The sequence below is a fragment of the Chiroxiphia lanceolata genome, chromosome 9 (genome assembly GCF_009829145.1).
Source record: "Chiroxiphia lanceolata isolate bChiLan1 chromosome 9, bChiLan1.pri, whole genome shotgun sequence".
Classification (NCBI taxonomy): Eukaryota; Metazoa; Chordata; class Aves; order Passeriformes; family Pipridae; genus Chiroxiphia; species Chiroxiphia lanceolata.
Window position 1 is genome coordinate 30,408,293 of NC_045645.1, and position 12,755 is coordinate 30,421,047.

Here is a 12,755-nt window from a genome sequence, read left to right on the forward strand (position 1 = left end):
TGTTGCTGTGGTGTAAGGTGGCGGGGTGTTTGGTGCCTGCTGAGTGTGCCCATCCCGGCCGTGTCCCCCTGCCCTCCATGTCCAAATGCTTGGATTGGGAAGCAGACTTGATTTTTTCCTGTCTCATGCTTCCCTCTAGCAAAGGTCTAGAGAGGAGCCAACCACCCCAATAAATGGGCAGCTTTCCAATGGGGTGTGTTTTTGTGCAGGGTCGAGTGAGAAGGAGGTGGGTCCAGCCTTTGTGCAGCTCCCGAAGGAGTTCCCGGTGTTCCTGTGGCAGCCCTTTGCCCGGCACAGCTACTTCTGCTTCCCGGAGCCCGGAGCCCAGAGGGAGTTCAGCGCCGTGCTGGGGGACTGTGTGAGACACTCCAACCACGGTGAGTGCACCCCGAGGGATGAGTCAGTGTAACCCTGCTTCCTGCTCTGCTGGGAGCACAGTTAGGGGGGATTGGGGTGCAGTGAAGTGAGCTTGGCTAGAGAACATGGGAATTGCTCTCTCTGTCAGTCCATCTAAATCCAGTATGAGGATACAAAATTATAAGAGATGTTTACTAAAAGTGGCACAGGACACCCTCCCTGTGTTTGCAAGCTTGACAAATTCATCCCAGATCCAGAATCATAAATCATAAAATCACAGAATGCCCTGAGTTGGAGGGGACACACAGAGATCATCGAGTCCATCTCATGGCCCTGTACAGGACACCCCAACGATCCCACCATGTGCCATATGGGAGAGCAGGTTGTACAGTGTGGAGGGAGTGTAGTCTCCCAGGACGTTTCTGTGGTGTTGTATCACCTGTGATCCAACGCTTGGCCTTTCTGCAGGTGTTTCGTGGCAGCTCAGGCCCCATCCATGCTTAAACCGTGGAACTGGTTTGTGAATGGTGTGTAAGACACAGTATGGGTTGTTTGCACAAAGAGAAATTTTAAATCTCACTTTCTGAGTATGTTAGACTAGAGAAATTAAAAAAAAAAAAAAACAAACCAAAGTTGTGGCTTGCTAGGGTTATAAAAACCTTGCTCCCATAAAATTGGATGAGTTGGATCCTTCAGAAAAAGAAATGCTTTTCAGCTGCCCTAGTTCCCCCACCTGTCTCCAGGCTCCTCCATGCCTTTAGTGTCACTTTTGAGTCCCATCTGCTCTTGCTGCCCTTGGTGGGAGATGGGAACACTCAGAAACTTCTCCAGCAGTCTCAGCTCCTTGGGCCCGAAGCCTGTGCTTGTAGAGGAATGAGCTGTGACTGCAGTGTGTGAACAGCCCCTGGTACTTACAGAAGTGGCTCCCAGTGGATGTTTTTTAGCTGTCACTTTAGTGTCCTGGCCATCAGCTTCACCCCATTTCCCTCAGACAGCTGTTTCCCACTGTCCTCCACGGATCCTTCTCGGCTGCCATCTCTTCTCCCTTGTCTCCACTGCCAAAGGCATTCCTGGTCTCCGGCAGGACTCCATTCCCATGATGAAAACACACAGGACTGCGTTTCTGGGTAGTTTCTTAAGATGTGTGTGGTCTCAGGGGTGGTTGGTGGCAGGTGCTTCTTCCCAGGATTCCTGGTCCCCACCCTCACACTCTGTACTCCCCGTCCCCAGCTCCTTTCCAGCCCTGCTGGAGGTGGTGACACAGTGTGTCCTCCTGGCTCTGGGAGCCTCCCAGAGCAAGCAGCTCCAGATACCATTTCCTGGCTGGATGAACAGAGGCTGGAGGCAGCAGTGTGAAAGGAACAGGCCTTCACTTGGCACCTCCAAGTAGCTTGAGCCTCAGTGAATATTCTCTGTGGAGCTGTTGGAGGAACGTGAGGGCAAAGCCTGGCTCTGTGGCTTTCAGTTCTGGTGAGCCTGGTTTTAGCTGTGGCAGTTGTACAGGATGAAAGTCCTCTGGACTTGGTTCCTCATCAAGGCTTGGTAAAGAGATGGAGACACAATCAAGTTTTCCTGGCACTCCATGACTTGAAGCCTGTTCTTTAGGTCTTTGGTTGGGGTTTTTCATTTCTCTCCTGGAGCAAAGTGTAACAGGCTTGACAAAGCTTTTGGCAGCCTGGGTTTTTTCATAAAGTTCAGCACATCACTCTAGGGGCCAATCCTGAATTGGCAAAAGCTGGATTTAGATGACCTAATAGGTCCTTTCCATCTCCAAAGCCTGCAAGTCTGCACTTTATTATATTTCATATGGCTCAGCTATTGCTCATTTGTGCATCTGTTCCAGGATTTATCCCTCTCAGCTTTTCCTGTGGTCAAGTTTTGATCTGACAGAAGATGCTTAGTGACATCCCAGTGCCTTCCTCAAGGCTCATCCTCTCTGCCTCAGTATTTCTGCCCAACAGGGTGATTAATAGAAAAAGACAGTCTGGATTAGGACCTACTGTTACACTAGGAAAAGGGATTTAACAGCTGACAAGGAAACAGGAGCCCATATTTTCTGGATTTCTTGGAGTTATATCATCTCCTGGAGACTTAGGTGTTGCAAGTGGAAAAATGATCACAGACAAGCACCCCAGTAACCTGAACTCTGCCCTGGGAGTGAACTTCTTTTTCCAAGGTCTTCATATTGATTTATATTCATTCTCACATGACTGAAAAACATGACTTTATTAATACTTTTTAAAGGCTTATTTGCAAAGAATTCTGCTGACAAAAAACGGGTGTGTGAACGATCTGACAAAGTTACAGGCACATGCAGCAGTACCGGGGGTAGCGAGGATTGTGATGTAAACTTTGGCTGTGTGTTTTTATTTAAGAAACTTGAAAAGAAAGCAGAAATGTGAAAAACCCTTCGAGTTCAATTGTGGAATGTGATTCAGTGGGATAAAGGGCACCAGCCAAGGCAGCACTCACCCCCCGTTTTCTGAAAGAGAGTTCACTTTTGCCAGGGGAGATTTGGCAAGGGCAGGACAAAGACAGATGTAATGTCTGATCAGAAGTTGCCTTTCTGTCCTTGCTGTAATCTGCCCCTCCTGGAAAGGAACGAATCCCCCTGGGCTTTAGGCAGGGCCTTGGAGGAGTTTTGGGGTCCAGTGTGTTTTTCCCCAGGAAGCAGAGTCGGCCCCACTGTCCCGCCCAGCAGAGCTGGAGTGACCCAGCGTGTGGTCCTGCGCTGGGAGCCGCCCTGGCATTCAGCTCTTCCCTCTCTTTGGAGTCCCTCTGGTACCAATAGCCAGCCCAGCCTGTATTTCTGGGATTTCTGGTCAGAACAAAAGCCTTTGGATTCACAGAGCACCGCTTGGAAATGGGATTCAGATGTATGGGTGGCAAGTTTTCCTGTCATTCCCCTCCCAGTGCTCCTGCTGTGTTTGTCCTTTGTACTCATTGATGGGGGCTTGGCAGTTGGAGGAGACAATGATTTCCTTTATTATTGATCGAATATGTGGATCAAAGGCTTTTAAATCTGTGATTAAAGGCTAATTAATGAAAACACAAGTGCCCAGGGAGCAGCAGAGGAACCCCAACAAACTGATGGGCACCAGGACCTGGCCTGGCTGCCCTGGTACTCAGAGAGGGCTGGATAGAGAGGAACTGCTTCCAGGGAGCCTGTTCTTCCCAAATGTCCCTGGAGGACAGACCTCCATCCGTGTAGGATTTTATGTAATGCTTAGGTTTAAAACTCCTCAGGTTTTTAAAGAGGCTGTGTTTGAGTTGAGGTGGAGTGTGGAGGAAACTAATTACTCCCAGGTGAGATGTGGTGGCAGCATGGGATTCACTGCTTTGCCTTATCTCCATGATCTCTCCTTAGACCTTTCCCAAATCTTTGTTTGCAAAGACTGGCCATGATGATGATGATGATGATGATGATGATGATGATGATGATGATCTCTCCACTTTCATCCACAGCCTGGACTTATTTGGTTGCCTCTTGCTCCCCATTTTCTCAGTGAAACATTGAGAACTGCACTCCTCAAATTTTGGGGGAAATTGGCTGCTGAAATGGCCACCTGACCTGCACTGGGGATGTTCTGGCAGTCCAAAATGGCAATATTGAGGGAAAGGCTTAAAATATTCACAGTGCTTCAATACTCCCCATTCTCCATTATGTTTGTATGCCCTGAAAATCAGCCTTTATTTAATTATTTGGTTTTTAGGAAGTCCTCTTGTGTTCTGCATGTGTTTCACTTCGTATTTCCTGCTAAAAAGGAAGAGGCCCAACCCCTTGGTGCTGGGGTAGAGGGAAGTCTGTGTGATGAGAAGGAAACTACAAGTGGCTCATTCTGGGAGACCCAGAGTTTCACTTCAGGATTTTATTTTCTTTCATCTGGTTTGATTTCACATCCGTTATCTTGAGAATCACCCTCCTGACACAGGAAGCCGAGGGACTTTCAAAAACCATATCCTGTCATCTCCAATTTCAACAGGAACAACACCAAAAATTGTTTTGAGCAATAAATACATGAAATAAGTACAAGGAAAAAAATACATGAGGAAAGAGACAAAGACAAAATGTAGTTTTAAGCTCAGGAGGGGCTTGGCTACATCAAGACAACTGGGACAGGGTCAGATTTTTTTCTCCATCTCTGACTTTTAGGGTTGTCATTCTCTGTGTCCACATTTTCAACTCTAAATTTATCTGATAGTTGTTTTTCTCATAGTTATTTCTAACTTTCCTATTGTACATGTTTATAGTACATGTAGGACTTACTAGCTCTTGGACTATAGTTCAGAATAATTGCTGAAGTGTTGGTAAAGGTTGAGAAGCTGCCATGAAATAGTTAAGAGAAGGATATGTATGTCTGTATATTAATCTACATCTGTGTCTCCATATAAGAGCAGAGCAGCTGTCTCGAGTCCAAAGAGCACTTTGGAAGGATTTCTGAGCCTTCATGCCACAAACAGGGTGGCTTTGCTTCTCCAGAGGGGGCAGCTGAAGGGAAGGATTTCCTTGTTGCCTGCTTCTGATGGATGCGGAAGGAGCAATTAAAGTAGAACTGAGGAGGAAATTGCTTTTCATGACATTAAAGAAAAATGCCCTCATGCACTGGGATGAAAGTGAGGCCTTTTGGAAGGATTGTGTGGTAATTTGGGGTGGGAAAAGGTACAAATGAAGACAGTATTTAGTCCTTCATCTACCAGGACTTGGCTCCTCTCACAGCAGCTGCTGCACTTTGATTAATTAAATAGCTTTGTGTTTCATAAGGTCAGATCTCCTGTGATCCCCATGAGACCATGGCTGCTCTTTCCCCAGACATGTTTGAGGCACAACTGGACTTTTCAAACTGATATGTGAAGTTCCAGAGCAGTATTAATGCTGTCATAACATTCAAAACCATTTCACTATAAGTATCTTTGATGAGGCTTGTGGGGAGCTGCTAAACTCATGACATTTTTTAGGACACAATATGGAATTTTTTTGTATGAGAGAATATTTCACTTCAAATAAGACTATTTTTCCTCTTTCTGGGATGTTGTTGCTCTACAGCATCAGTTCCTTCAGTCCTTGCTGTTCCAGCCAGCCTGCTTGCCTACACTGTGGGGAGGATTTTCAGTCTGGAGGAGTGACATTCATCCTGAAACACCCAAGATGGTGAATGCGCTAAAATCATAATTGCCATTACAGTCTTCCTGCCTCTCTCACCTCGGGCTGATTCTCTTTTTCTGACGTGTTATCGAGCGTGAGATGGTGCAGAAGAGCCACTGCCCTGTGCCCCCCACCTGATGTGTGTTAGGGGCTCTGAGGACACCCATTTGTGCAGGTGTGAGGTGGTGCTCAGGCTTCAGCTCCAAAGTTCAGCAGGGAAATCACAGAATCACAGGATCCTGGAATGGTTTGGGTTGGAATGGACCTTAAAGCCCATCCAGTTCCACCCCCTGCCATGGGCAGGGACACCTTCCATGTGCCCAGGTTGCTCCAAGCCCTGTCCAACCTGGCCTTGGACACTTCCAGGGATCCAGGGGCAGCCAGAGCTTCTCTGGGCAACCTGTGCCAGGGCCTCCCCACCCTCACAGGGAAGGATTTCTTCCCAATATCCCATCTAAATCTACCCTCCTTCAGCTCAAAGCCATTGCCCCTTGTGCTGTCACTCCAGGCCCTTGTCCAAAGTGCCTCTCCAGCTCTCCTGTAGCTCCTTCAGGTACTGAGAGGCTGCAGTAAAGTCACCCCGGAGCCTTCTCTTCTCCAGATTCCCACCTGCTCCAGGAATACAGTAGCTGATTTGGAAAGTGCTTAGAAATTATCAGAGATAAGTGATAATGTGGTTCTTTAGGTGTGTTTGTGCAGTGTTCATTCATGTTTTAGGTGATGGAACACAGAGCTGCTGGTGCCATCAGAGGCAGGTTCCCTGTCACGTGTCTGGTGCTGCTTTGAACAGCTTTTACAGGGGCACTGTGTGATGCCAGTCAAACACTTAACCCTGCTCAGTGCTGGTTTGGTGGTCCCAGAGGGAACTTGTGCTGCCAAACTGTGTTTGCAATAAATACAGCATGTTATTGCAGGGTTGTATCCCCTTTGGAAGTGACCTCCTGCAGCTTCTGTTGGTGGTTGCAGCCTCACACCGCGTGTCTGTGAAGGATGGGGCAGCTCAGTGCTCTCAGAGATCATCAGAGCTGGGAGGCTGCTGCCTCTCTGGCCCAGGGTATTCTCTGCATTTCACTTTGTTCTCACTTTGGGCACTGCCATGCCAGGACTCTGTTTTGTTACAGGAAATGGGGTGTCCCTTCATTCAGAGCATCATTTCCAGCAGTGCTGGAGCTGTTTTACAAGCCCTGGGCAACCTGTCTTTTCCTGAGGTCTCCTCATCTCCCCAGGTTCAAGCAGATGGATTCTCTCCTTTTTTTACCTGACATCTCTGTTGGGTTGGGACCATTTGCTTATTTTTTGGAGGCAGATATTCCCACAATTTTATTTTGTTGGAGTTGATGGCCATGGCCTTTTTACAGCTGCCTGTGATATCTGACAACATCAGCTCTGAAAATGTGCTGGGCGCTCACGTGAGCTCTTAGAAAGGGAAATCATTTTTCACCATGCTCATTGTTTTATTAATTGGGCAGTCCCCAGCTGTGGTGTTGGGAGGTTGGCAGAGTGATTCCTTAACTGCAGGAACGTGTCTTATTCCCTGATGCTCTCCAGCTGCCTTCACCCCAAAGCCTTTGGTGGCTGGCAGTGTGTAAGCACTACCTTTGAAGTACCAGTACAAGAGGTGGCAGTGTCCTGTCTGTTTAGTTGGTTTGGGGGGGTGTATCTTCTTTTTTACCGGCTTTTGTTTGCAAAGAACTGAATTAAAGAAAAAAATCAGTTGAAATGATTATTTTTTTTTATTTGATGAGCTTGTGTAATGGAAAGCAGGGTAAAAGCATCAATTTAAATATATTTGGAAGAAAAAGATGCCAAGGTGAGAGGGGGATGACTTGGAAGGATGAGAAAATGGGAAAAAACATAATTTGCATTTCTTAGCATGAAATCTGTTCTGTTGAGGAAATAATAAGGGGTGGAAGCACTGTCTTTTGAGACTGGACATAAAATTTCAAGTATTTTTTATCTACCTCCTACTGTGTATTTGTAGCATCACAAGAAGGAAGGCCCTTCACCAATACCTGCACAGAGATTTTTCTTGTCCCAGGAAAACCCTCTATGAGGTGACCAACAAGAAAGAGTTGTTACAAGAGGTGTTTTGGCACTGCCTTCACCTGAGCCAGCTCTCCACCAAATATTTGAAGAAGCAAGGAAAAGCATAAACTGAAATGCAGTTTCTATTCATTTATCATGTTCCAAAAATTAATAGTAAGTGACATTCTGCTGTGAAACAGCACCAAACTTGAGTCCTTGGTCACCTTCATCTCCTTGCAGGGACTGTCCTCCTGCCTTCCTCACTCTTCAGCCAAAGCCAGCCTTTGGTTTTGATGGTTTGAGGGGATATTCCTCTGCCCTGCTGTTTTGTAGGAGGGAACTAAAGCATCATGGGCTCTTTGTATGGGGTTGTGAGTGACTTGTCTGGGAAGAGACATTTGAGCAGAGCTGGGAGGCAGAGCCAGGCGAGGCCTGCGGGCCTGGACACAATCAGCTCCTGTAAAAACAGCTCTGGTTGGAGGCCAGAGTGCTTCCATAGCAATTAGTGACCTGCAGGAAGGATTCAGGGGCTGCCTGGAACATGATACTCGCTGTCACCCAACTGCAGATGGGAGTGCTGCAGGGAGCAGATGAAGCCAGGGTGGATTCCTTCTGAGCCCTGGTGCTCAGTGATGGGGGTTGTGTCAGAGTCAGCATTTCTGGAAGTCAAACCCATGCTCTGTGAGCTCACACTCCTGGATTCTGGTTTGAGACTTGTTCATCTGTGTCTTTGGGCCTCAGCTTTTTGTGAAATGTCAGCCAAAAAGCTGAGATTACTCTCCATGGTGTAGCTCACTTTGGTGAAGCACTTTATCCACAGTCAATATACCCCTGCACTGTTATTAACAATGAAAGTAATGAATTTATCGCAAGAAAAGCCCACATGGGAGGAAGACATTTACTGGATTGCAGTAGGGGCACTCAGTTTGTTTTTGTCGTTCCTGATGTCTGATGACCATTTTAGCCTCTTTCATGCTGCAATAATGAGTTTGAATGGAATCCTAAAAGCATTAAGGTTGTGAAAGCCCTCCAAGATCATCAAATCCAACCATTAACCCAGCACTGCCAAGGCCACCATGTCCCCAAGTGCCATTAATAACAATTATTGTTCAGAGGGACACAGAGTTTAAACTGGATATTGAAATAATCACTTTTTAACAGCTATTTAAATGTTATAATGGCTTCTTCCTTTGACTGGAATTAAGAAAAATCATCCTCTAAGTGATCAGACATCATCAACAGCAGCCCTGTGCAGCAGTGTGCAGTATATACAGATACACAATTTGAACTGGAATGTTCATGTTTCATGTTATGTGGATTTGCTGGAAGTCCAGTTTTAGCCAGAGGCAGCTGCAGCACTCATCCTTCCTGGTAACAGGGCCTATTTGTAGGAGCTTTTGCATGGGGCTCCTCAGTGTTTTGACTGAGGTGAAGTCATGGTGCTTCCAGATGTGCTTCCATCTTTTCAATAGAGGCTTTAAAGCAGTTACTCTGTTGTGTTTAGGAAAGGAATGTCTGGGTAGCCATATCTTATCTGTTGTTAAAATTGGGCTCCACACTTTGGTATGTTGAGTGTCTAGGTGGGTTTTCTTATTTTAAAATTAAACAGAATTTTGTTTTAATCTCCACAAATAAGTGGATGTTACATTCATTAGGAGCTGGAAAAGGCACTTGGGTGATTTTCCAAGAGCAGAGCAGCCTGGATTAAGCACACAGCATCAGTCTGGGTACCTGTAAAGCCTCACCAGCCTTTTGCCAGAGGACATTCAGTAAACTTCATGGATTTGGGTGGGATTTGGGTAAGGAAGACCTACAACCACCAAGCTCCCCTAACATGCTGCACTCCCTCCAAACAGCAGGACAGATGGATCACTCCTGAGAGGTGCCACATGTTTTGGAGGGAAGCCCCTGTGAGGGCATTCAGGAGAGGGGAGCACGTGTCGTCCTTTCTCCTGGAGAACAGTCGTTCCTGGTACCGCTGGGCTTTACCACCTGCCCCCTTTGCAGCTGCAGCATGTGCTTCCCTCTCCCACGCCCCATCCTCTGTCTGTCACGCAGGCAGGGCTGCCCCAACAGCTTATTCCTTGTTTTCCTGTCTTTGCTGCGCCTGCCAGGGCAGCCACGGTCCTGCAGCCCCTTCCTGAAGTGCTGGATGTGCTGCACAGAAGGCCTGGCTCTTCCCTGCTGGAGTGGTGGAGGATGTGCAGCACAGCTCCTTTCAGCTGGGGTACAATTCCCTTTTCTTGAGCCCCATCCCATGAATGTGCCTCTGTCTCGTGTGCCTCACCAGCAGCTTCTGCACAGCCCCACTCTGGCTGGCTCTGGTTGTTCAGTGCCTTATCCCTGATGCAATCTTTTCCTCCTATGGAGTGAGAATGAAATTGCCTAAATTAAGCAGTAGCCTTGAAAGATAAAGCTTCCTTTCTACTTTTAACTGGTTTTGTAACAAGCCTGCCATAATTGTGTTTGTCTCCTGTGTTTACTGGCATAGGAAAGAATGCGTGATTGGGATTTTATGGCACTTACAGCTTGATGTTTTTCCCATGAACTATTCAAATGAATCACTCTTGGATTTTTAGCACCTTCTTCCCACTGCTCTACGAGTTTGGGGGCAGTCAGAATGGAGAGGAAATACTCCCTTGAGCATGGAGTTTCAAACTTGATGATGTTAGAGGGCAGATTCTTGTCAGCACTGGCGCGTCCCCATCTCAGCAGGTCCAAGATCCAGCCCTTTGGGTTAGGAGGGAACACAGCTGTGAAGAAGGAAAACATGTGAGTCATGACCAGAGAGCTGTGGGAGCTGCAGTTCTCCCTTCCTCCAGCCCAGCCCTCTGCTCCTCAGAATATTCAGAGTTCAACTTTGGGAGGACAAAAGCTTTCAGGTGCAATGCTCCACCTGTTTCTCAGGTGGAATACTCCATGCTTTCATTAAAGCTGTGGTCAGAGGATGTTCTCTTGGCAGTGAACAGCCTGACTTACAACTTATACTGATATTTCAGCATCCTGATTTGTGACTTGGTATGAAAAATGGTATAAATTGTGGAGGTGACAGTGAAGGCAGGGTTGGGATTTCACTTGGCTGATTTTTTCTGGTTTGATCATCGTATGAGCTTGGAGAATTTGTGTGATCTCTTTGGATCTCCAAATATCTGCAAATCAAGAGCAGTATCTTGAGAGTGGCATTGGGAGGGTTCAGTGGCCCCTAGTGTGTGTAATAAACCTTCCTGCAGTCATTGCAGCCAGAGAAACTCTGAAAGGCCAAATTCTGGCATTTGGGCTCTCAGCAGATCTGAGGCCTCATTGCCCCACGCACATAAAATCTCTACAGGACTGTTTTCAAGCAGTCATTTTCAAGCTTCAATGGTGAAGCCCTGATGAAATTAATTGTAGGTTTCTGTAGCTGTTGTTTTTGTAAAAGCACATGGAGGAGACATTTCAGGCATTACTGTAGCGTTAATCCTCCATGCTTCCCGTAATTTGTATAATCCCTGTATTGCCCTTGGCACTTATGCAAACCTCCTGTAAAGCTGTTCTCTCTTTAGAAGCTCCACGAGCAAGCCAAAATAAAGTGTGTTGGTTGACAAGCAAGGCTTGAGGACTTAATCCTTGACTCTTCACATCACAAATGTTTATATGTATTAGGAACTTTTAAAGCAGCATAATTACCTTTGAGAGAATCAACATTCTTGTTCTTCCCTCCTTTCTTCCTAACACGACAGGACTTCAGCGGATCAAGGCTGCAGTAGAAAACCTTGGAGAGGGGCAATAAACCCTTGTGGCTTTGTTTTTCTTTAAGATAATACTCCTGGAGCTCTGTTTCATAGTGAAGACACAGCACTTCAATCCCTGAAGTGTTTAGGGGTGGTTTCTTAACTCAGGTTTGTCAAGCAGCCACATTGCTCCAGGGAGCTTTTCCACATTTTGAGGCAGAGCAACTCATTTGTCCAACAGGGTGTCCCCAAGCTACCACTTTGTTTTGGGAAGTGCCACCGTCCAGCAGCAGTGGCCTTGGACAATAACCAACTACTCCAGAGCTGTGGGTAAACATTCCTGAAATATTTAGGGAAAGCAGCACGATGCTGCCAGAAGTTTTTGTGCTAATTGGTGTGAGCACGGTGCTTACCTTGTCTAGGTCTGTTTTGTCGGACATCCATGAAAAATCATCTCAATCATCAGTTTCCTTATAAAACAAAGGAACTAAAATATATTGGGGAGTGTTAACTCAGGCTTTAGTTAGTTATCAAGGCACACAACATGCCACAATAAGCTGACGATCATTATGTTAAAGAGGGAGAATTCCCAACTTTTGGCCCTGCTACCTGATGTCATAGTCTTCCTATGTGCCATCCTACACTGCTCACAGGTATCAGTGTAGGGGAGGAGCTTTCATAGGTTAATGCTGCCTTATCAAAGTCTACATGGACAAGGTTTGATGCCATAAAACTCTTCCCTCCTCTTCCTCCATTTGCTGGTGTTGGTTTAACTTCCCAGCTTGGATGAGATGGCCTGTGATAGTTCATTTGTGCAATGGGATAGTTCAACATCTTAATGAAAGCTCAAGGTCTTCAGGCACTCAGGCTTAGGAAACAATTTAAAAACATTGCTGCTGGATGCATGTGGAATGGGAAAATGGATCAGCAAAGGAGGGTTGTTGTTTTTTAAGAGTTATTTATGGGCAAATCCTTTTGTGTCCCTCTTTGTTTTCCCTAGATTTCCTCAAGCAGGCCACGTATGAAGTCGAGGCGTTCCTAGAAGCCATTCAGTTCTTCCGGCAGGAGAAAGGCCACTATGGGACGTGGGAAATGATAACTGGCAATGAAAAAGAGGTAAAAGAATATATTCCTGGGGTTTTTTTGCCTTTGAATATGGCAGCTCTGAGCACAGTGAAGATTGTAAAGCCCCTTGGGAAAAAATGGCATTTTTTAAAAAGAAAACTCAGTAGGTAGAAATACCTGAGATTTTAAGATACTTCTAACTCACATGTAAGTGATAATTCTTTTCTAATAAGAACTTCTGAAACAGAGTCTTGCATAGTAACAGTCACACTTAAACACCAAAAATGTGTGTACTTCAGTTGTGCAGAAATGGTCTGGGTCCATATTTGGGCACCTGAGTGTGTGGCTTTGAAGCACTGACAGTATCTGAGGTAACTCCACCAATCCCTCTGGCATCACTCCATGCCTCTTTTAGGGCAATTGAGATATTTGGGCCCTCATTTATAATTCTTTTT

General features: G+C 46.2%; 1 protein-coding gene across 2 annotated transcripts in view; it reads left to right on the forward strand.

Moving 5' to 3' along the window:
- Positions 1 to 12,755, forward strand: part of NIBAN1 (niban apoptosis regulator 1) — an 84,567-nt gene that overhangs the window by 57,085 nt on the left and 14,727 nt on the right. For both annotated transcript variants that reach the window (XM_032696256.1, XM_032696257.1), the window contains 2 exons: positions 210 to 377; positions 12,236 to 12,351. In XM_032696256.1, coding sequence (XP_032552147.1) covers positions 210 to 377; positions 12,236 to 12,351 — 284 coding nt within the window. The remainder of the gene's footprint in view (positions 1 to 209; positions 378 to 12,235; positions 12,352 to 12,755) is intronic.